Source organism: Pipistrellus kuhlii, unplaced genomic scaffold (assembly GCF_014108245.1).
Source record: "Pipistrellus kuhlii isolate mPipKuh1 unplaced genomic scaffold, mPipKuh1.p scaffold_m20_p_6, whole genome shotgun sequence".
In the NCBI taxonomy this organism is placed as follows: Eukaryota; Metazoa; Chordata; class Mammalia; order Chiroptera; family Vespertilionidae; genus Pipistrellus; species Pipistrellus kuhlii.
Window position 1 is genome coordinate 3,735,624 of NW_023425562.1, and position 21,960 is coordinate 3,757,583.

General features: G+C 43.1%; 1 protein-coding gene across 2 annotated transcripts; it reads left to right on the forward strand.

The window, feature by feature from the left end:
- Window positions 1–563: 563 nt before the first annotated feature.
- RNF138 (ring finger protein 138) lies at window positions 564–20,470 on the forward strand. Of its 2 annotated transcripts, XM_036419824.2 has the most exons (7): window positions 564–764; window positions 6,176–6,341; window positions 9,344–9,459; window positions 12,230–12,286; window positions 13,676–13,784; window positions 15,540–15,647; window positions 18,171–20,470. In XM_036419824.2, the coding sequence occupies exons 1-7, from the start codon at window positions 658–660 to the stop codon at window positions 18,237–18,239; spliced, it is 732 nt and encodes a 243-aa protein (XP_036275717.1). In that variant the 5' UTR covers window positions 564–657; the 3' UTR covers window positions 18,240–20,470. The 2 variants fall into 2 exon arrangements, with proteins under 2 accessions (XP_036275717.1, XP_036275718.1); XM_036419825.2 differs by lacking the exon at window positions 15,540–15,647.
- The last annotated feature ends 1,490 nt before the right edge of the window (window positions 20,471–21,960 follow it).

Here is a 21,960-nt window from a genome sequence, read left to right on the forward strand (position 1 = left end):
GCTGCGAAGGGAGCCCGGGCGGCGCGGGCCCGGGGCGGGCGCGGGGGCTCGCGCTCTCCGCCCGCACGTGCGGGTAGGCGCTCCCTGGGGCGCCCGACCGCCCGGGCTCCGCTCAGCTGCGGAGCAGAAGCCGGAAGCGGGGGAAGGGGACCGGCAGAGAAGCAGGCCGAGGGCTGCGGCTGCAGCCGGGGCAGCGTCCGGGTCCCAGCGCCGGGGTGGCGGGGTGGCGGGGTGGCGGGCGGGGAGGCGGCTCTGTGCCCGCGGGCGCGGGGCCCGGGGCCAGTGAAAGAGAAAAGCCGCGCAGGTCCCTCCGCCCCCCGCCCCAGCCCCGGGCCGCCCGCCGGGAGGAGCACTGGCGAGGGCGCTCCGCCGGGCGCAGTGTCTGCGCGGTCGGCCCCGCCCCTCCCGCTGGCCCCGCCCCTCCTTCTGGCCACGCCCCCAGCGTACTCCGCCTCTCCCACTGGTCCCGCCCAATAGGACTCCGCCCCTCCGCTTGCCCCGCCCCACGGACTCCGCCCTCCCGCCGGCCCCGCCCGGCCCGCCCCCCGGCGCGCGCCGCTTCCTCACACGAGGCCCCGCCCCGGGTTCGCGCAGGGAGTCGGGCCCGGGCCGCCACTGCCACCGCGGCCGCCGCCGCCGGGATCCCCCGCCCCCGCCATGGCCGAGGAGCCCTCGGCGGCCGCCTACTCCGAGGACGACTTCTACTGCCCCGTGTGCCAGGAGGTGCTCAAGACGCCGGTGCGGACCGCGGCCTGCCAGCACGTGTGAGTGGAGCCCGCCCTCCCGCGCGCCGCGGGGGTCGCCGAGGCCCGCCGCCGGCGCGGGGCCGCCGGGCCTGACAGGAGCCGGCTCCGCGGCCCGCCGCCCGCCCGCCCGCCCGCCTCCGAGGGCCCGGGGCCGGCGCAGGGCCCGGCCCGCCCGCCCGGTCCCGAGCTCGGCCCTCCGGCCCCGGGCCCCGGCTGCGCTGCGGGCCCTGGTGGCTGCGCCCCGGGCCGGGCCCGGGCCTCCCGGCGGCGGTGCAGGCCCGAGGCCCGGGGCGCGGCGGGGACGGAGCCTTTTTGTTTCCTAGCAACGTGCGCGGCGGCGGGTGCGGGGTCCACACGCCCGGCCCGGCCCGGAGCTCCCCGCGCCCCGCCGCCGGCCCGCGGCTCCCCGGAGCGGCCGCCCGTGTCCGGAGGGGGAGCCGGGCCGCGGGGCCGGTGCCGCTGCCGCCCCGCCTCCGCCGGGGGGACGGGCTCCGGGGAGGGAGCGGTCCCTTTGTGCGGCCCTCCTGCCGGCCCTGCCGGGGGCCGGGGCGAGGGAGGAGTGTGCCGCCCGGCCGGCCCGGCGGGTGCTGGGGACTCGGTCCTCCTCCCGCCGGAGGGCTGCAGGCGCGGGTGAGGGCGGGGAGGGTAGGGGGAGCCCCGGGACGGCGCCCTGAGGCCCCCGGGACTTCTCCGTGAACACGGGGCTCCCAGGCCGCCCCCCACCTCGGAGGGGTTCCCGGCCGTGAGGCCCGGACCCTCTTTCCAGAGGAGACACCGGCGCCGGGTGCTTGCAAGTAGCTGAGAATCAAACAAGTTCCTGATACATGGCTTTCTCTCCCCCCACCCCCCTTTTCTCTTTTGGAGAGGGAGGTTCTGTAGTTTTGTAAAGAATGGAATGAATTTTGGGTTAATCAGAAATTTCAGGACAATTGTTGCTTTTACTTTTTAAAAAATATATTTTATCGATTTTTTACAGAGAGGAAGGGAGAGGAATAGAGAGCGAGAAACACCGATGAGAGAGAAACATCGACCAGCTGCCTCCTGCACACCCCCCACTGGGGATATGCCCGCAACCAAGGTACAAGCCCTTGCCCGGAATCGAACCGGGGACCTTTCAGTCCGCAGGCCTATGCTCTATCCACTGAGCCAAACCGGTTCAGGCAATTGTTGCTTTTACTTAATCCTCCCCTGAGGATATTTTTTCCCTTGACTGGTAGGGGGAGTGGAAGGAAGGGGAAAAGAGATGAAAGGGAGGGAGGAGAGGACAGAGGAACAGTGATGGGGAGCCTCCCGCCCGCGCTCCTACGCCCCTACCGGGTCTGGGGCCCAGGTCCCTGCCCCTGACCGGGAATCGAACCCGAGACCTTGGGTGGGAAGGCTGACCCTCTGACTACGGTGCCCATCCTGCTCACCCTGCTCTTCAGTCCTGACGGGAGCACCTGCCTTATTCCTGTCCCGGGTGCCAGGCGTCTGGCTTTTCCCGGTGGAAGTTAGGCCGTTTATGGTTTTGTCGTTTGAGGGAGATGAGTGACGGTGCGGAATGCCTGCCTTCGGAGCAGCAGAGGCAGATGGCTAGGAAGACATTCTGAGATGTATTAGAGCACAGTGTGCTTTTAGTCCGTTCGTCTTCCTTATCAGGACCTGATGCCCTTCCTGTGCTCGGCTGGCAGCGGGGGAGGGGATGGAGGGCAGAGGGAGAGGAAGGCGGCTTTTCGGGACAGAATAATTTCAGCTGCCCTCTGGGTGTTTGACCTTGCAGTCATCTCCAGCTCCCCTCAGATTCCAAGCAGTCTGCTGAGTCCACTTCCCTTGTGGGCACTTAAAGTCAGACTGAAATTTGACTTGCTCTCAAGGCTATGAAAAAGCCCTTTTCGAAGCACCTCCTTGGGCTTGGATGTGTTGGGACTAGGTATGGAAATGAAATAAATATAGAGCAGTTTTGTGGATGAGAGGAGTGAGCACTGTTTTACACCCTCCTCCAAACCCCGCACACAACGGTGGTTCCCGGTTCTGGCTGCAAGGGAAGAAGTTTACTGGAGGGGTGGTCATGGAGCAGTGGCTGGCTGGTGAAAGCAGTGTTGTGGAGAAATAGAATTCCGTTGTAAATAACCTAGATTTGCTCTTCCCTTTTCCAAAGAAAACCTGTGCCCTTACCCACACTTAGTTGTTATAGCTCCAGAGTCCGTTTTGACTGGCGGGTAGAAAGGTCTGACGCCGGCGCTGTGGCACTGGGGGTCTGTTAGAAAAGAAGTTTTCACCACATTTCAGCGACAGCAGAGGATGTGCCCACTGCTATTCCGGGCAAAGAGCAAGTTCCTTATTAGGTTAACTTGGCCAACAAACAAACTCCTGTTTGTTGAGTGCTTTCCTAGGTCAGGTACAGGGCATCCAGAGTGCTCGTTCCCGGGGGCTGCTGCTGAGCAGTCTGATGGAGAAGACCTGTACGTGAATGTGGTTACCATGAGAGAGGCTCGGCAGAAAGTGCGATGTGAGCATCGAGAACAGGTGTCTGACTCGGCCTGGGACTTGGGGAGACTTCCTGGAGGAAGTAGTGCTGTTAGGTCACATTTGGTACTCGGGGGTTGCTGAGTACTTCCTGGGTGAGGTTTCTAGCATATGCAGAGGCCAGCAGGGATTACAGAGGATGACAAAGCTGGACTACAGAGTTTGGCTGAAGCCACAGGGTGAGTGAGGTGGAGATGGAGCTGAGAGATATTGGCAGGAACTTACTGTGCAAACCAAAACTCTTTACTGAAGCCATGGAGACCAATTTAGTAATTTTGGCAGGGGAGTGGCATTTCAGTTTTAATAAGTTCTCATTTATTTGTTTGTTGTAATTTATTTTTAGAAAGATGGAGGATGAGAGAAACATTGATTTGTTCCATTTATTTATTTATTTATTTATTTTTACTGAGTTTTAGAGAGAGACATTCTACTTGTTTATGCATTCATTGGTTGATTTTTTAAAATATGTTTTTTCTTGATTTTAGAGAGAGCTGAAGGGAGAGGGAGTGAGAGAGAAGCATTGATCGGCTTCCTCCTGCACACCCTCTACTGGGGATTGAGCCTGCAACCAGGCATGTGCCCTGACCAGGAACTGAACCCATTGACCTCTCAGTGCATGGTATGATACTCAGCCAGTTGAGTCACACTGGCCAGGGCCATTGGTTGATTCTTGTATGTGCTCTGTCCAGGGATCGAACCCACAATTTTGGCATATTGGGCCGACGCTATAACCTACTGAACTACCTGGCCAGGGCTAGTAAGTTCTCTTTAGTACAGGGTCCAGCTTGTTATTGGTGAGACTAGTTAAAAAGCCATCCATTGCCTTGTCAAAGAGGGAATTGGTTAGAACCTGAATCAAGGTAATGATATTGGGACTGGAGAGAAGAGATTTCTGACATTTTAAGGATATCATGTAAAATTGGATGAAATTTCTTTTTAAGAGCCAAAAATTTTTAGCTTAAACTTTTTCTAATGCCACTTCTTCAAAACAGACTCGCCCAGGCCGTGGTATCTTGTGGGAGAGCCACCCTGAAGGGGCCAGAGAGCCGCATGTGGCTCGCGAGCTGCAGTTTGCCGACCACAGGTCTAGCCTATTATTTCAGTGTTTTGTTTTTGTTCTAATTCCTCTGATTAGAATGAAACATTGACTGAAACATAATTTAAATTAAAAATTTATTATTCAGCCGAAACTGGTTTGGCTCAGTGGATAGAGCGTCAGCCTGCAGACTCAAAGGTCCTGGGTTCGATTCCGGTCAAGGGCATGTACCTTGGTTTCAGGCACATCCCCAGTATGGGGTGTGCAAGAGGCAGCTGATCGATGATTCTCTCTCATCAATGTTTCTAACTCTCTTCCTCTCCTTAAAAAATCAATAAAATATATTTCTTAAAACTTATTATTCAAAGTTTAGAAAACATATTATCAAACTTTAATTTAAAAAAATATATATTTTACAGAAAGGAAGGAAGAGGGATAGAGAGTTAGAAACATCCATCAGCTGCCTCCTATACACCTCCCACTGGGGATGTGCCCACAACCAAGGCACATGCCCTTGACTAGAATTGAACCTGGGACCTTTCAGTCCGCAGGCTGACGCTCTATCCACTGAGCCAAACCGGTTTTGGCTAGTTTTGGTTTTTGAACTTCATATTATTTTTACTTTTGAAGTTATTAAAGCTTAAAATGGCACTCGGATTTTTGGGACACCTTTCTTCAAGGATTGACAAATTGCTATCCAAGTATGTGGAGCACTCTAACACTAGTTATTTTTAAAACTAGTTTTTAGTTTGACAATTGAAAAATGGCATCACAGTATTACTCTGTGGAGTTTTTTGTTTTGTGTGTGTGTTTTTAAATTTTTGTACTGTTTTGGTGAATATTTTTATTTTTATTTATTATTTTAAAATATATTTTATTGATTTTTTATTTTATTTTATAAATATATTTTATTGATTTTTTACAGAGAGGAAGAGAGAAGGATAGAGAGTTAGAAACATCGATGAGAGAGAAACATTGATCAGCTGCCTCCTGCACATCTCCCACTGGGGATGTGCCCGCAACCAAGGTACATGCCCTTGACTGGAATCGAACCTGGAACCCTTGAGTCCGTAGGCCAACACTCTATCCACTGAGCCAAACTGGTTTTGGCTGGTGAATATTTTTAATGTCTTAATAATTGGTAGTCACTTCTAATACTTTAAAGGTATTAGCTATTATTTATTGAGTATTTTCCTAAATGTCAAAAATATTGTGAAGTCCTAGCTGGTTTGGCTCAGTGGATAGAGTGTCAGCTTGCGGACCTAAAGGTCCTGGGTTCAATTCCTATCAAGGGCACATGCCCAGGGTTGCATGCTCGATCGAGGGCATGCAGGAGGCAGCCAATCAGTGATTCTCTCTCTTGATATTTCTATCTCTCTCCCTACTTCTCTGAAATCAATAAAAAATAAAAAAAAATCCTCGGGTGAAGATTAAAAAAAAATAAAAAAAGATACCGTATTAACTTTGTTTATCCTATAATTTTCCAGATCAATTTGTGTGCTGTTCTGTAGTAGACATGTTCATATCCCATGGAACATCTTGATATGCATCAATTTGAGACAAAAGCTGATATGGTCCATTCTTTGATTTTATAAGGGAAAGGAATGGAGTGTGAGGTCACAGAGCTACTAAATGATATAATATTTATTTTTTCATATGTTAAAAAATTATTGATTGTAGTTTCTTTTATATTCCCATGTAGTCTAGTGATTAGTCTTATACTCTGAGAAATGCACATGCAGTTTTTAAAATTCTGAGATTTATGTACATGTGTATTGCCTCACTTATTTAGCACGAATGCATAACTGTAACTGCTCGTTTGTGTTTAATCATAGCAATGAAAAGACTACTTTTTTCCTGTAGTTAACATGTCACATGTTTGGCTTAGTTTTTGTAGAAAATGTTTCCTGACTGCAATGAGAGAAAGTGGAATACATTGTCCGCTCTGCCGTGGAAATGTGACCAGAAGAGAAAGAGCGTGTCCCGAGCGGGCCTTAGACCTTGAAAACATCATGAGGAAGTTGTCTGGTAGCTGCAGGTGCTGTGCAAAGCAGGTACAGTGAGTGTGAAGTAGCTCTTGCTAGTCAAGTTTCTGTCTTGAAGTTCCTGTCTGAATATTCTTGGTGGGTATTGTTTTGAAGGAAAGAAGTCATTTAGATTGGGAATTGGGGTGAAAATGCAAAAAAAAAAAAAAAAAAAAAAAAAAGTGATGGCTTGCTGTATAATAAAAGCCTAATAAGCTAAGTGTCGTCTGTTCTACTAATCAAAGTGTAATATGCTAATGGTATGCTAAGGCTGCTCAACCAGTTGCTATGATATGCACTGACCATCAGTGGGGAGACAGTCGACCAGTCGCTATGATGTGCATTGACCACCACAAGGCAGATACTGTGACCAGTAGGTTAGTTTGCTGGTAGGGTCTGGCCAAGCGGGACTGAGCGAGACAGGCTGGACACACAGTGGAGCCCTTCTGCAGTCGCTGCCCGCCTGGTCAACCTCCTGCAAAACCTCCCTGGCCCTTATTGTGTACTGGTGGGGTTCCTCAGCCTGACCCACGCCTTCTTGCCAACCAGAAACCCTCAGGGGACATTGGAAAGCTGGTTTTGGTCCGATCCTGCAGGCCAGGTCGAGGGACCCCATTGGAGCACGAATTCGTGCACTGGGCCTCTAGTCCCAGCTTAATAAAGGAATATGGTAATTGACCCTCACACTGTTGCAAAGATGGTAGCGTCCAAAGCCAATGCTAATTGACTGCCCTGCCCTCAAAGATGGCGGTACCCACAGCCACAAGATGGTGGCACCCAGTCTCCTCAGCCCATGGGGGTGGTAGGCCCGCGGCTGCCCCATGAGCCTGCCTCTGGAGTCCCCCAGTCCCCTCAGATGCCCAATGCTGGTCCAAGGTGCAGGCAATCCTCAGGTGGCAGCTGCCCAGAGACACCCAAGGCTCAGGTCACCAGGGCCAGCTGAGGCTCTGCTGGCAGTGGCAGCAGCAGAGATGTGATGAGGACATCACTTTCCCCTCATCACTGGGTTGCCTCCTGCCCCTGAGGGCTCCCGTGCTGAGGGACACCCCCTCCCCCCAGTGCATGAATTTTCATGCACGGGGCCTCTAGTCCTATATAATAAAAGGGAACAACTGGTCCCTATGACGCGCACTGAACACCAGGGGGCAGACACTCAATGCAGAAGCTGCCCCCTGGTGGTCATTGTGCTCCCACAGAGGGAGCACTGCTCAGCCACAAGCTAGGCTGCTGGCTGGGAGCACATCGGCCTGCATCCACCGCAGTGCTGAGGGTGTTCAACATCCGTTAGCCCTGTGGTCGGCAAACTGTAGCTCTCAAGCCACATGTGGCTCTTTGGCCCCTTGAGTGTGGCTCTTCCACAAAATACCACGGCCTGGGCGAGTCTGTTTGGAAGAATTGGCGTTAGAAGAAGTTTAAGCTTGAAAAATGTGGCTCTCAAAAGAAATTTCAATCATTGTACTGTTGATATTTGGCTCTGTTGACTAATGAGTTTGCCAACCACTGTGTTAGCCGGACATCACCCGAGGGAGGGCTCCTGGACTGAGGCCGGGCTGAGGGACCACACACCCCGCCCCTCGGCTCCCAAGTGCATGAATGTCATGCACAGTGCCTCTAGTAGATTATAGATTTACTGAGAACAGAGACTGAAAGATTCAGTCTCTGACTTTGCCATAATTTTTATCATGGTTTCTTTTTATCAAAGTAATTATCTACAAAATGAACTAAATGAGCAAATTGGCATTTAACTCCTTTAAACCCCATTCTGGTACAAATTCAACCATTAGTTTTTCTCATGGGAGAGGGAGAGAAACATCAATGAAGAGAAAGAATCATTGATCGGCTGCCTCCTGTGCACCCCCCCACTGGGGATCAAACCTGCAACCTGGGCACATCCCCTTAAGTCCGCAGGCCAACGCTGTATCCACTGAGCCACACCAGCTAGGACATCATTGCAATTTTGCACATAGAAATGGCCAAATGGATTTGTGTAGTTAAGAAATCATTAACAGCCCACTTTACTTGTGTGTTTATGTGTTTTATCTAAGAATCACAAAATATCTGTTAGAGCCGAGACCGGTTTGGCTCAGCGGTAGAGCGTTGGTCTGTGGACTGAAAGGTCCCATGTTCGATTCTGGTCAAGGACATGTTTGTTGGTTGCGGGCACATCCCCGGTAGGGGATGTGCAAGAGGCGGCTGGTCGATGTTTCTCTCTCATCGATGTTTCTAGCTCTCTATCTCTCTCCCTTCCTCTCTGTAAGAAAATCAATAAAATATATTTAAAAAAATAAATAAATAATACAATTTAAAAAAAAAGAAAGAAAAGTTTTAAAAATATATATATCTGTTAGAAGACTTTGCCTAAGTTTTTTGGAACAAGTGGGAAAGTCAGGTATTAATAACTGGGCATTAATTCTCCAGTTGGGATTTTATTGTTCTTTCATTTGGGAAGGGAGTGAAATGGTGAAGCCACATGCTTATGGATTTATTGCAGCCACTTTTTCAAATAGCTAATACAGTCAGTGAGTAAAACATTTCCTATTTCATGCATTTACAAGTCAGTTTGTGTTTCCTTCTCTTTGAGGAAGGTCTGACAGGGCAATGAAGTAAAGCTGGAAAATACACTTGAGAGATTTTGTCTCTCTTCCTCACTGAGAAACTGGAAAAAGTGTTAACTGAGAAACATAATTAAAAAAAAATGCTTCCTAACTCTGCTGAGTTGCAGTAGTTAAAGAATAAAGAAATGCCCAATACTGTTAGCCAGCCTCATAGTACTTTTATTTGTCTTTTATTAGCAGTATTGTTTGAAGTATAAATTATTTCTTAATATTTTTTGCAGTGAGTTTACAGACTGATGATGCTTCATTTGCACTTAATGGACAGAAACAATTAAGAATTAAACCATTTACTTAAATAGAACCTCTTGTTTAAATGGGGTATTTAGTTATCTATTTTTATCTTCTCTTTTGACAATATCTCAAATCTTGTGAGTTCTAATTTAAATAAAAGTCACATTAAATTTTAATAATTTACAGATTAAATTCTATCGCATGAGACATCATTACAAATCTTGTAAGAAGTATCAAGATGAATATGGTGTTTCTGCTATCATTCCAAACTTTCAGATTTCTCAAGATTCAGTAGGGAACAGGTAAGCAATATTTACTCTTAAAAAGAGAATTTTTTAGTTGAAATTATTTTGGGAGCTATATGATAAGGTTTGTTTTGTGTGTCTGTGTTTAAAGTAAAATGATATGAGAACTATATCATTTGTATATTCAGAAGTTTGATACATGAAAGATTACATCTGATAGGTCAGATGATCTGGTGAATTCTGGTACTAGTAAGTTCTTAGTTCCATTTTAGTCTCAATTTTTATTTTTATTAATTTATTATTTTTTAATTTAAGTTCTTTATCGTTTAAAGTATTACATGAGTCTCCTTTTTCCCTTACTAACCTCTCCCGGCCGCCCCCACCGCCAGCATATGCCCTTATCCCCCTGCTGTCTGTGTCCATTGGTTATGCTCATATACATGCATACAAGGCCTTTGGTTGCTCTCTAACCTCCTCACCCCCCTCCTTCATTCTTGCTTCTTTGTCTCTGGTTCTATTTTTGTTCATCAGTTTATGTTCATAGTCTCAATTTTTTTAAAACTAAGTTTGGCTTGATTTGTATCTTATTGCCTCAGATTTCTATGCATTAGACATGATATACTTAAGCAAGCTTATGTTATTTAAAAATCATTTTAGGAAAATTGACACGTTTTTGGATTAAAAAAAAATAGACTTGAGAGTTAAAGGCTATTTTCTTTTGCAACTGAATTTTTTTTTTTAATTTTTAAAAAATATATATTTTATTGATTTTTTTTTACAGAGAGGAAGGGAGAGAGATAGAGAGTTAGAAACGTCGCCTGGAATCGAACCTGGGACCTTTCAGTCCACAGGCCAACGCTCTACCGCTGAGCCAAACCGGTTTCGGCTGCAACTGAAATTTAAAAAATTGAAAAAAAAAATTCCTTTCAGTAGTGTACAAACTAGAATCTTCTTGTTTGCTATCTAATAAATAGAGTTGTTTGAGATTTCTACTCTGGCTATTAAATGTCAGGTAAAAGTGAGACCTGGTACAAGTAAATTCTTCTATTTTAGTCTCAGTTTTTTTTGTTGTTGTTTTTTTTAAACTAGTGTTTGGCTTGATTTGTATCATTATCTCATATTTCTGTACATTAGATATTTTAGGAAATGTATTTCATATAGAAGAATGGCCAAAATGCCTGTGTGGCTTAAAAACAGTGATAAATACCTAGTTATCCACAAACCCAGGTCAGAAAACATTAAACATTTTTTTAGCACCTTACAATCTCCTTTTGAACCCATGACCATCTGAGTCCCATATGCCCAGAGGTAACCACTGCCCTCCTTTTTGGGTCATTCCCTTTTCTTTCTAGTTTTACCACTGCTATATGTATCCAATTGAACAACGAAGTGTTTAATTTTTAAAAACTCAATAGCAAGTGCACACAAGTGTGTAAAAAAAAAAAAAGGCAATATAGGCACTATTATAGAAAGGCCCCAGGAGACAGTAGGCCAAGCAGAGTCTCTTAGGACTTTGATTTTAGTAGCAGTTTGTTTCACATGTTGCTAATTTTTTTTCGGGCCTTTTCCCTGCTCCTCAGTTAAAACTATGAAGGTAGCCCGCTGGTGAGTCCACCCCAGTTAGGAGGTCACAGTTTGATTCCCAGCCGGGCACTTGCCCGGAATTAAGGGCTCAATCCCAGATAAGGGGCTGCTGGAGGCAACCAATCGGTATGTGGGAAATTCAAGTTTTGCTTTTTAGAATTTCCTGAGATTTTTTTCCTATGAATATTTTTAATCCATGGTTGGTTGAATCTGTGGATGCAAATTCTTGGGTAGAGAGGACTGGCTGTGCTGCTTGGCTTCTTGTAAAAGAAAAATGAATAACCAGTTTCTAAGTTTAACAACTCCTTTAAACCTGGGTGGTGCGTTTTTTTTTTGTTCACTAGCTATCTCATTTCTGTTTAACATTTCTGCTATTGAAAGGCCTTGTTTTGCCGAAACCAGTTTGGCTCAGTGGACAGTGCATCGGCCTGCGGACTGAAGGGTCTGAGGTTCGATTCCGGTCAAGGGCATGTACCTTGGTTGCGGGCACATCCCCAGTGGGGGTGTGCAAGAGGCAGCTGATTGATGATTCTCTCTCATCGATGTTTCTAACTCTCCCTCTCCCTTTCTCTCTGTAAAAAAATCAATAAAATATATTAAAAGAAAAGCCTTGTTTTTATAAAATGGACCTCATTGATGAATTCTGTAATGCCCCTGTATGGAATGCCCACGCTTCCCTCAGGATTTGTCCAGTACTGCATATGACACATGTCTCAAGCATGGGGTCTGAATGAGGATGTCAAGTTATTCTATGTATTAATTGTTGGAGAGTCTAGTTTCTTTTTGGGAAATGTGCATTAAGATATTTTCTTAAAACTACTCTACTTTGGAGGCCACAACCTTAAACCATATCCTAGTTACAAATCGAAAAGTTCATGAATTTTTTAGTCTATCCCAGCATTCAAATACTTACTAGCCTGATAGAGGTAGAGGTAGTCATAGTTTTAAAGTCTAAAGGACCTGGGGAAATGTTATCATGCTGTAGATTTAAGGTAATTAGGGAACATTCTATATCCTCTATACTTTTGTAACTGCATAAATTAATTTTGAAGGACATAAAAGCACAATGAATTTATTTGAAAAGTAATTAATGCCCTCCTTTTTGTTGTGCAGAACTATTTGAAGTTCAGGCTTTTAAAACAAATTTGGACTAGCCTTCTTCATTAGCAGTTCAAGTTAATGAATCTATAATGTGCTTTATTATAAGCTTGAGGTATTAACTTTATCCCCTTTGCTTCTTAAGTAATAGGAGTGAAACATCTACATCCTATAACATAGAAACTTATCAAGAGAATACAAGGTAAGCTTTTGAAAATCCTGCTACTTTTTTTTTTTTAATTAAAATTTTTCTATTCATTCAAATCACCAAATATTATGCTAGAACTTAGTAGTTTAGAAATAAATGATCCAGTTGCTGATTTTAGGGATCACATTAAGTTAGAAAAGTCTTTAGCCCTCTTCCTTCACCGTGATGATGTTTCTTCCATGCATAGTTTAGGTAGGTTGTCAATATTGAACCATCCCTTGCCAAAATTCAGAGGCATTACAACCCAGTGAAGCATGATCCTCAAAATGTGTGTGTGTTTTATGAAAGGATGCTTTTCTTTCTTTCTCTCCCCCCCCCCCCCCCTTTTGGTCCATCGTGTTTATTTTTTATTGTTGAAAGTGTTATAGATATCCTCTTTTTTTCACCATTGACTCCTTTTCTCTCCCCCTCTCCCCTAACCTGTCTCCCCCAGACCTTTATCTATTGTCTATCCATGTGTTATCCTGGTCCCCACGGAGGGGGACCAGGCCTGAAAGGAAGGGCAGTTGGAGGCGATCAACCCTGTAGGGGAGGGCAGTTAGGGTGGCCAGGCCGGCAGAGAAGGGAAGTTGGGGGCAAACAGGCTGGCAGGGGAGCAGTTAGACATCAATCAGGCTGGCATGGGAGTGGTTAGGGTTGATCAGGCTGGCAGGCAGAAGCAGTTAGGGGCAATCAGGAAGGCAGTCAGGTGAGCAGTTGGGAGCCAGCAGTCCTGAATTGTGAGATGGATGTCTGACTGCCCTTGAGGGGTCCCAGATCAGAGAGGGTGCAGGTTGGGCTGAGGGACACCACCACCACCTCCTCTCCCCCTGTGCACAAATTTTATGCACCGGGCCTGTAGTATGCATATAAGTTCATTAAAATACTGATCCTTCTGGTAATTAGTGCTTTTTCATTTTTTACTTTTTCCTAGGAATTTTCTATTTAGATTCCTAGAGGCTGTGATAGATATTGATGAAAGTCTTTTCAAAATTAAGTTCCTAGATAGGGGGCTTCCAATTGGGGCCACCACAGGATATTTAAAATTTCAGGGTACATTCAGTGACATCTGTTGGCCTCACATGAATGACTGAATTAAATTCTTTGGACCTCTACTCAGTACATGGAACAGCTGTGTTTGTTTTTATTTTGGCTTAGAGGCATCATAAAAAAAAATTTACTGAGACGTTAACTATACTGTAAACTGAGATTGGGAACATCTGTTGTAGATTATTTATCAAAAACATTTATTTTTCAAAATTAGAGAATCTTTGAATAGTCTAATTATTATAACTTTAAAAAGAAAACACCGTAAGTAATTGACTTAAAAACAGGAGAGCTTTATTTCTGTGTTTTGGTTGTGATTTCAAATTTAAGTATACTTCATTTAAAATTGTTTTACAGTTCTGGGCATCCCACCTTTAAGTGTCCCTTGTGTCAAGAATCAAATTTTACCAGACAGCGTTTACTGGATCACTGTAACAGTAATCACCTATTTCAGATAGTTCCTGTGGTAAGTACATGTGTTTACGACAGCCTTCTGCTTAAAGCAGTGTTTTTCAACCTTTTTTGGGCAAAGGCACACTTGTTTCATGAAAAAAATCACGAGGCACACCACCATTAGAAAATGTTAAAAAATTTAACTCTGTGCCTATATTGACTATATATAAAGTAATTCTCTTGAATAGGAATCAAATAAACACAAAGAAAGTATTTTATAATTACTTTATTATGAAATATTAAGTAAACAAAATAGTGAAAAATTATAAAATTCTTGTCTTGTCTGCACCTATGGCACACCAGGCAACATCTTGCGGCACACTAGTGTGCCGCGGAACAGCGGTTGAAAAACTCTGGCTTAAAGGACGCTGTTCATTTATTTCACTTTGTGTGAACAACAGGAAAGGTAGTTTTAAATTTGGAAGGGTCATTATCAGTAAGGTACATTTTTGTCAACAAAAGACGAAAGGTCTGAAGCCAAATGAGATATCAGTAACTTACGGAAGAGAAATGCTTGTTGTGAGTGTTATATAGGAGAATAGTCTAGAGAAGAGGGAAGTAATGAGAGTGAACTGGGGACTCACTACCGAGGGGCCAGGACCCAGCTCTATAGGGCTGCTCAGTGTCTTGGTCTGCGTCGGATGCAGTCAGCTCACCCCGGTCTGGATCGGCTACCAGTGAAAACCATTGTAAGAATAAAGTCACTAGGTGTTTTAAGTTTGGATCCTTGCGGAATCTAGTATGTGAATGCATACAGCAAGGAAGGAAAGGAATCATACTTTCTTTTTGGTGCATATGTATCTTTTTTTTATATATATATACCATCTGGAGGGTAAGAAAATGGTGAGACCTTTTTGGTGAGTGAAGGAGATAAGAGTACAGGATTTTAGCATTGTGTTAATAACTCTGCAACCCCTCATTTGGAACATGAGTTCCTCAGGGGAGTGATTTCAGTTGTGGGTGAAGCAGGAGAAATGAGCTACAAGAGATACTTCCCTTTCAGTTGTCCATTTTGAGATATAAGGAAATGTTAAAAATAAAATAAGGATTGTAGATATTTCTAAGTAGTTTTAGTGGAGGTGAAAGATTATGCCTCAGTAATTATTGAGGCTGTCCATAAACTTTCTCCTAATACTGAGGGAGACTCCACAGGGTCAGTTACTGTTAAGTAAATCAATAGAAGTGCCAAAGCTGTCTCCAGGAGAAACCTCGTATTGAAGAGATTTTGTTTTTTATTGCATTAGCAAATTTTTGTTTCTACACTATATTCAATATAGCATAGACTTTGGCTAGAGCTCAATTACTAAAGTTCTTTTTTATTTCATTTCAGTATGTCATCCATTCTTTAAGATGTACTTCATTTAAAACCTTAAGGATACAATTTAAAGTTTACTACCCTTTCATTTTACTTATAAGTGAAATAAAGCTTATAATAATTATATACCAGTTATTGTGTGGCTCAAGTGAGTTTACATACTGGTTAATGATAATTACCATTACAATTAATATTGTTAACGGCTGGTGTTTCTCTTGAAACACTTGTGTAGTTGAAGATTTAAGTAATTGAATGTATAAGATCCTCTTTTCATTGTGTTGTGTTTGTGTAGTTTAAGGTCATTTGGTAGACAAATGATCTAGTCATGGAACTTGGCTTGTAGAAATGCTTTTCATGTAGGTGTTTTCAGTTATATAAGCTTGTGTTTAATACCTTCGATAATTATAACGTTTTATTTTCATTGTTTTTTATTTAAAACATTGTTTCTCATAGACATGTCCTATTTGTGTGTCTCTTCCTTGGGGCGATCCTAGCCAGATTACTAGGAATTTCGTTAGTCATCTAAATCAAAGACATCAGTTTGATTATGGAGAATTTGTGGTAAGTGAATTCTTCGAGATTAAGAAAATACTGTTTAAGTATTCAAGTTAAATTAACTTTCTCATTGTAGACTAGTTTTGAGGCAAACTGTTGTATCAGTTTAATACTAACCATCAGTATTAGATGGTTACAGAGCAAGTTCTATTGTTTTTATAATTTAGGTGAATTTTGGTTGGTGGAAGTGATAAAAAGTTTAATATACTGTCCACCTCCTGTATTAGAAAGATAATTAATAGATGAAGAGCAAAACCTCAGATCAACAAAATGAGTTACAGGAGACTAAGGCAGTGGTCAGCAAACTGGCTCTTGAGCCACATGCTGCTCTGTTGACTAACGAGTTTGCGGACCACTGGTCAAAGAAAACTAACTGCTAGAGAAGTAAAGTTGATACAACAGATAAAGGAGGGTGTATTTTTCATGTAGTGTAAGTTGTACCCATTCTAATAGATATATCTAGCATGGGAGACACATTTTTTAAAATGAGGGAGCTTAATTATCAAGTAAAGCCAGTTAAATTGTAGATTTTGGCCTTGGTTGATGCTTTTACAGGGTGAGTGAGGGAAGTTTCATAATGTAAAAATGGATCCCCAACGCAAAACATGGGGTTAATTTCTGCCTTCCAAATGTGTCATGATTTTTAAAAAATTAGATGTGGCCCTTGTTTTATTTGTTGTGAGATTGCATTTTGTTCACTTTAGTGAATTAAAACTTTATCTATTATGATCAACAAATACGTAGCTATCAACAAGTGAATCTAAAAACCAAGGGAATTTAAAAATCTGATGAACAATATTAACTGGTGAATATAATAGAAGCAGAGGTATGGAAGGGGAGTGAACTGACGATTCTCAGGGAAAAGGGGAGTGGGGGTGCGGGAAGAGACTGAACAAAAACTGTGCACCTATGGATGAGGACAATGGGGGATGGGGAAAGGACAGAGGGTGGGGTGGGAACCTGGTGAAGGGGAGCAATTGAGGGGGGGGAAGAGGATCACATTTGTAATAATCTGAACAATAAAGATTTATTAAAAAAAAAAACTTTATCTAATTTAACATTCATTCCAACAGAGGATAGCTGATACTGATACTGTAGTTGTTTTCAAGTGTAGGTTAACACAAGCATGTGCAATTCTATTTTTTTTTTAATTGATTTTAAGAGAGAGAGAGAGACAAACGTCGAACCTGCAACCTTTTGATGTATAGAACGACACTCCAACTGAGCCATCCCGACCAGGGCAGAATTATAGTTATTCTTGATAAGTGTTTATTTTGTGGAATTTGCATTTTTAATCATACTATTTCAAAATAACAATTCAAACATATGTAAAATTTAGGTGTACGCTTACAATTTTAGCATTTTTATGAAGTAATTGTAGATTATTCTTAAATTCTCATTGTAAGAAAGGTTACTGTGGCTGAAACCAGTTTGGCTCAGTGGATAGAGCGTCAGCCTGCGGACTGAAAGGTCACGGGTTCGATTCTGGTCAGGGACATGTACGTTGGTTGCGGGCACATCTCCGGTAAGGGGTGTGCAGGAGGTAGCTGGTCAGTGTTTCTAACTATTTCTCTCCCTCTCTGTGAAAAAAAACAAAACAATAAAAAAAATATATATATTTTTTAAAAAAGGTTACTGTGTTTGGGAATCTGTGTAACTGGAAAAACAAAAACGTATTTGGTGACCCACTTTGGATCTGTTTGGCAGGTTGTTTTACCTTGCCACAGAGAAATACATCATTTTCGTTATTTGAGGTTATCAGTGGAAGCCTGTTTATTCTAAAGCAAACCCATAGACATGTTAGTAATCGACAGCAAGTAGACTTTTTAAAGTTAAGGATTAGCAGTTTAAGATTGAGTGAGCTATAGTTTTTAGCTTCATGTGATGATTAAGAAACTTATTTAACTCTGATTTAATAAATGCTTGCTTTTTCTAAAATAAATTTATTTTATCTTCAGACATTGTTACCCTTTTCTAGAAATCACACAAAATTTATGATTGTAGTTCACTCTTAACTGTACTTTGAATTTGTGATTTATCATAAGGCACTTTTATTTTATTTTTATTTATTTTTATTTTTTAAATATATTTTATTGATTTTTTACAGAGAGGAAGGGAGAGAGGGGGATAGAGTTAGAAACATCGATGAGAGAGAATCATCGATCAGCTGCCTCTTGCACACCCCCCACTGGGGATGTGCCCACAACCAAGGTACATGCCCCTGACTGGAATCGAACCTGGGACCTTTCAGTCCACAGGCTGACGCTCTATCCACTGAGCCAAACCAGTTTCAGCCATCATGGGCACTTTTAATTCTCAACTTTCTCTGCTGATCCTTTCTGTTTATCAATTATTCTTAAATAATTATAATTAAACTTAATTTTTATTATAGTTCATTTATTTAAAAGGGTATATGTTGTAACAAACTGTTTCAACTATATGTAGTGTGTGTTAAGATGTGTAATATATTGGGCATAGTATTGAATAGTGGAATATATTTTTCTATTGATATGTTAATGTTGTTTTTAGAATCTTCAGCTAGATGAGGAAACCCAGTATCAAACTGCTGTTGAAGAATCTTTTCAAGTAAACATCTGAAGGCTACAGACATCCGAGCATCTTTGTACCTGCAAGTGCCATCTTTAAGGAGAAAACTACATGCAGCCACCATTTCAATAACGATGTGTATATTAATAAAAGCAATTCAGTCTATTGTTTTAGTTTTTAAATTGAAAAATAAAGGTGGGCCATCTAAACATCTCTCTCTTGAAAAGTTAAAAATGAATGTTTGGACGTTATCTCTAAAAACACTGAAAGAATTCTGTTTCACTGATGTAATGGCGAAAAGGGAATTCTTGTGTATTTAACTACTTTAACTTTTTTATATTACATTCTGGAACTTCTCCTTACGTTGCTTTTGAATTTGGTGCGGTTTCTCCCAGGGCCGTTGTTGAACACAGGTAGCACAGTGGCCAGTGCAGACAGGTGTGTACACTTTGGATGAACCTAACAAACCTGAGCCAGTTCAGCGTTGTGGGACGGAGACTTGAAGTGCTGAAGAAACAATCCAAAGGAAAACGTTTTAATACGGATCCTAGCTGAAGAATTCAACTCTAGGAACACGGTATTTATATATAACACTTAGTATTTTTGAAGACTAGTGAGATTTCTTTAATAATTTTAACTTTAAAAAGTAAAAGCTCAATGTGAGGATATTTCCTTTTTCCTTTGCTATTAGAAGGAAATATATTTCTTTGGCGGGCAGTTGCTAATTTCAAATCTTGTTTGTTTGGCTAACTAATTTATAAGCCTAAAGTATATTAAGTTGAATTTATAGTCTTTGGCTTCAGAATTTTTCAATAGCCAGTGTTTCTCACTAGCTAAGATGAAACTTTTATTAGAAAAGTTTTCAGTTGGTGGTTCTGTTGTATGTTCTACATATATATTTAAGTGAGAAGTTTGGCTTCATGATCTCAGTTGAGAAATTCAAGCAAAGCTAAAGATGCATATGTATAATACACACACACACACACACACACACACACACGCATGCAGCTTATATACAGGATTTCTATTCAGATTTTAAAAATAGATAAGCAATATGGGATTTAAGTGTTTACTTGATTTGATTAAAAGTTTGTACATCACCACATTTTTAAAAGGTAACAGCCCAATGCTAAGTGGGCTAGTTGGCTGCTGTTACACCTTAAAAATTGAGTCTATACACACAATTACCGTCTATATGGTGCTCTTTGTTCTCAATGATAATGTATGATGCAGTGGTGACACATTTTCCAGCCGCTCTGTTTCACTGCCTTTTAGTCAGACTGGGTTTGTTTATTCTTAGTATTCATTAATGAGAATCATACAATAACCTGTACCGGAAGCCCCAAATCACAGAGTAAACAATGAAGAGTGGGTTAGCCGACATTCCATGCTAATACGCATTGTTTATGCTTTCTTTGAACAAAATTTCAGAAGTAGCTAATATGTACATGCATTGTATAAAGGATATTTTGGTTTTGTTAAAACCCTTGTTGACTTTTCTACAGTGAACATTTTTTTTAACTTGATTTAATAAAAATGTTAATTTTGGAAGTGGAGTTTTGTAAACAACCTTTCTCAGTCAGTGATGACTTTATGGGTAGTAACAGTCACCAAAAGCCATGCATCTCAATGAGCTGATGCCTTTGTCATTCGGAAGAGTGATGCTTACTGAGCTGGAAGTGTTTTCTGCAGTTACACGAGTGTAATTGTAAGAATAGCTGTTTAACTCTTTAATAAGAGACTTGACCATAGATTTTTTCTAACTTAAAGCAATAACGTAAGTAATTTCTTTCAAAATTTAATACTTCCCAGTATGTCAAGTTAAATTATTTTGGGATATGAGAGCTTGAAAGGAAAGTTGTAGTAGAGATCATCTTGATGAAATTGTGTTTTGAAATTTTGTGGATTAGTTCAGTATCACTAATAGTCTTGTGTGTCTTTTATATAAGCTTTTTCATAAAGGAAATTTTGACTGTATTTGCTGTTATCTGGGAACTCCTCAGAATTGGAAATATTTGTTTAAAATATCCCCTCTTGTCAGTGGATTAGAAATAAGGTTAGGCTTTACAGATTTTCAGTTTAAATTTCTGAAAAGTTCTTATTTTTAATATGCTTATAACCGAGTCAGGATAAAGGAGGGAAATTGTATTGATACTCATCCCAGAATTTCACACTATCACTTAGGGAAGCTATTTCTTCAACAAATTACTGTTTATGTTGTTAAACAGAGTTTTATTTGAGATGTATTGTTTTATTTTTCAATTAAAAGTGGCTTTCTCCTACTTGTGTGTCTAATTAAAATTTTGTCTAGAAGCAAACATAACATTTAATTCTCATAACCCACTCTGCAAAATGTGTAGGAGATAATCTATTATTTTGCACCTAAAAAGTGGATAGGAGAAAGCTACCACATACTGATGATGCTTTATGTTGGATTTAACTTTATAAATCTATCTTTATTTCAAATGTTAATCAACTTATAAAGCTATTTTATTAAGTACTAGAGGCCCAGTGCTTGAAAATGGTGCACTCAGCGGGGCGGGGGAGGGACTGTGGGCTAAGCCGTTAGTGACATCCTTTCGCTGCCGCTGAGCTCGCCAGCCATGAGCCTGGCTTCTGGCTGAGCAGCACTCCTGCACACCCCTCACTGGGGATCGAGCCTGCAACCAGGCATGTGCCCTGACCAGAATGGAACCTGGGGCCCTTCAGTCCGCAGGCCAAATCTCTATCCACTGAGCCAAACCGACGCAGGCGTCCTCAAACTTTTTAAAGTGGGGGCCAGATCACGGTCCCTCAGAGAGCTGGAGGGCCGGACTATATGAACTACTAATTCCTACTGTAACACCTCGGCTGCGCTCACTGCCCAAAAAACCTGGCGGGCCGGATCAGACTCCTCTGCGGGCCGCATGTGGCCCGCGGACCGTAGTTTGAAGACGCCTGGACTAGGGCATTCAGTGATTTCTTGGAGAGATCAGTCTCCGCCAGTTTCCAGGGATGGATGGGCAGTGAGAAGAGGGCTGCTTTAGGGTAAGAATCCTGAAACGAGAAAATTCTAACGAAAGAGAGGACAGACATCCAGTAATGCAGGATTTGGTCAAACTCCTCTCTCAGGAGCCCCTATGGTTCACTGTTCGCTCTTGTTTTGGAGAAAATTAAGTTATCCTAAGGACGTTTAAGTGAGTCTGTTAGAGAGATCCTGGAGTGCTGTGGGCTGGGGAGCAGAGTGCCGCTTCCCCCCCAAAACAGTGGGCCTCTCCTGGTCCTGGGATTCTCACTTCCTCCCAGCCTCAGGCCCTGGCTTCCGCTCTGAGCTCCAGCCTGGACCCTCCTGTGGGGACAGCACTGACCACTCCCGGGCCCCTGGGTAAGAAGGTCCATTACAGCTGTTGCCCCAGGTCCCACAGCCTCACCGCGCCCCCCCCCCCCCCCCCCCGGAAGGCTGGCAGGGCAGTGGCTGAAAGGTGCTCAGTTGCTCAGTGCAGGCTTAGGACAGGAGTGTGTTCTTCCCTGTGGAATACTGAGGGTTTAAAATAAAAATTACACGGCAGTTACCGAGAAAACGATTCTCACGTCTAAACCCCCAAGTGCTGTGCAAACCTGCCAGCGTTGTGAGCTCTGGGGACAGGTTGTCCCGAAGGATGTCCAGGACTGAGGTTCATTCTCCTGAGCCTCCCGCAGGGAGACGGGCAGCTCCAGGGCCAGGAAGCACCGCTTTCTACTCGACCTGTCACATTGTCCCTAAGTGCCAGGCAGGTGAGTGGCAGTGATGGAA

Excerpts from the sequence above, each read along its gene's own strand:
- RNF138 (XM_036419824.2), top strand. The coding sequence starts at position 658 with ATGGCCGAGGAGCCCTCGGCGGCCGCCTACTCCGAGGACGACTTCTAC. Across the intron at positions 9,460-12,229 it reads CAAGATTCAGTAGGGAACAG|TAATAGGAGTGAAACATCTA; the intron begins GTAAGCAATATT and ends TTGCTTCTTAAG. Across the intron at positions 15,648-18,170 it reads TTGATTATGGAGAATTTGTG|AATCTTCAGCTAGATGAGGA; the intron begins GTAAGTGAATTC and ends TGTTGTTTTTAG.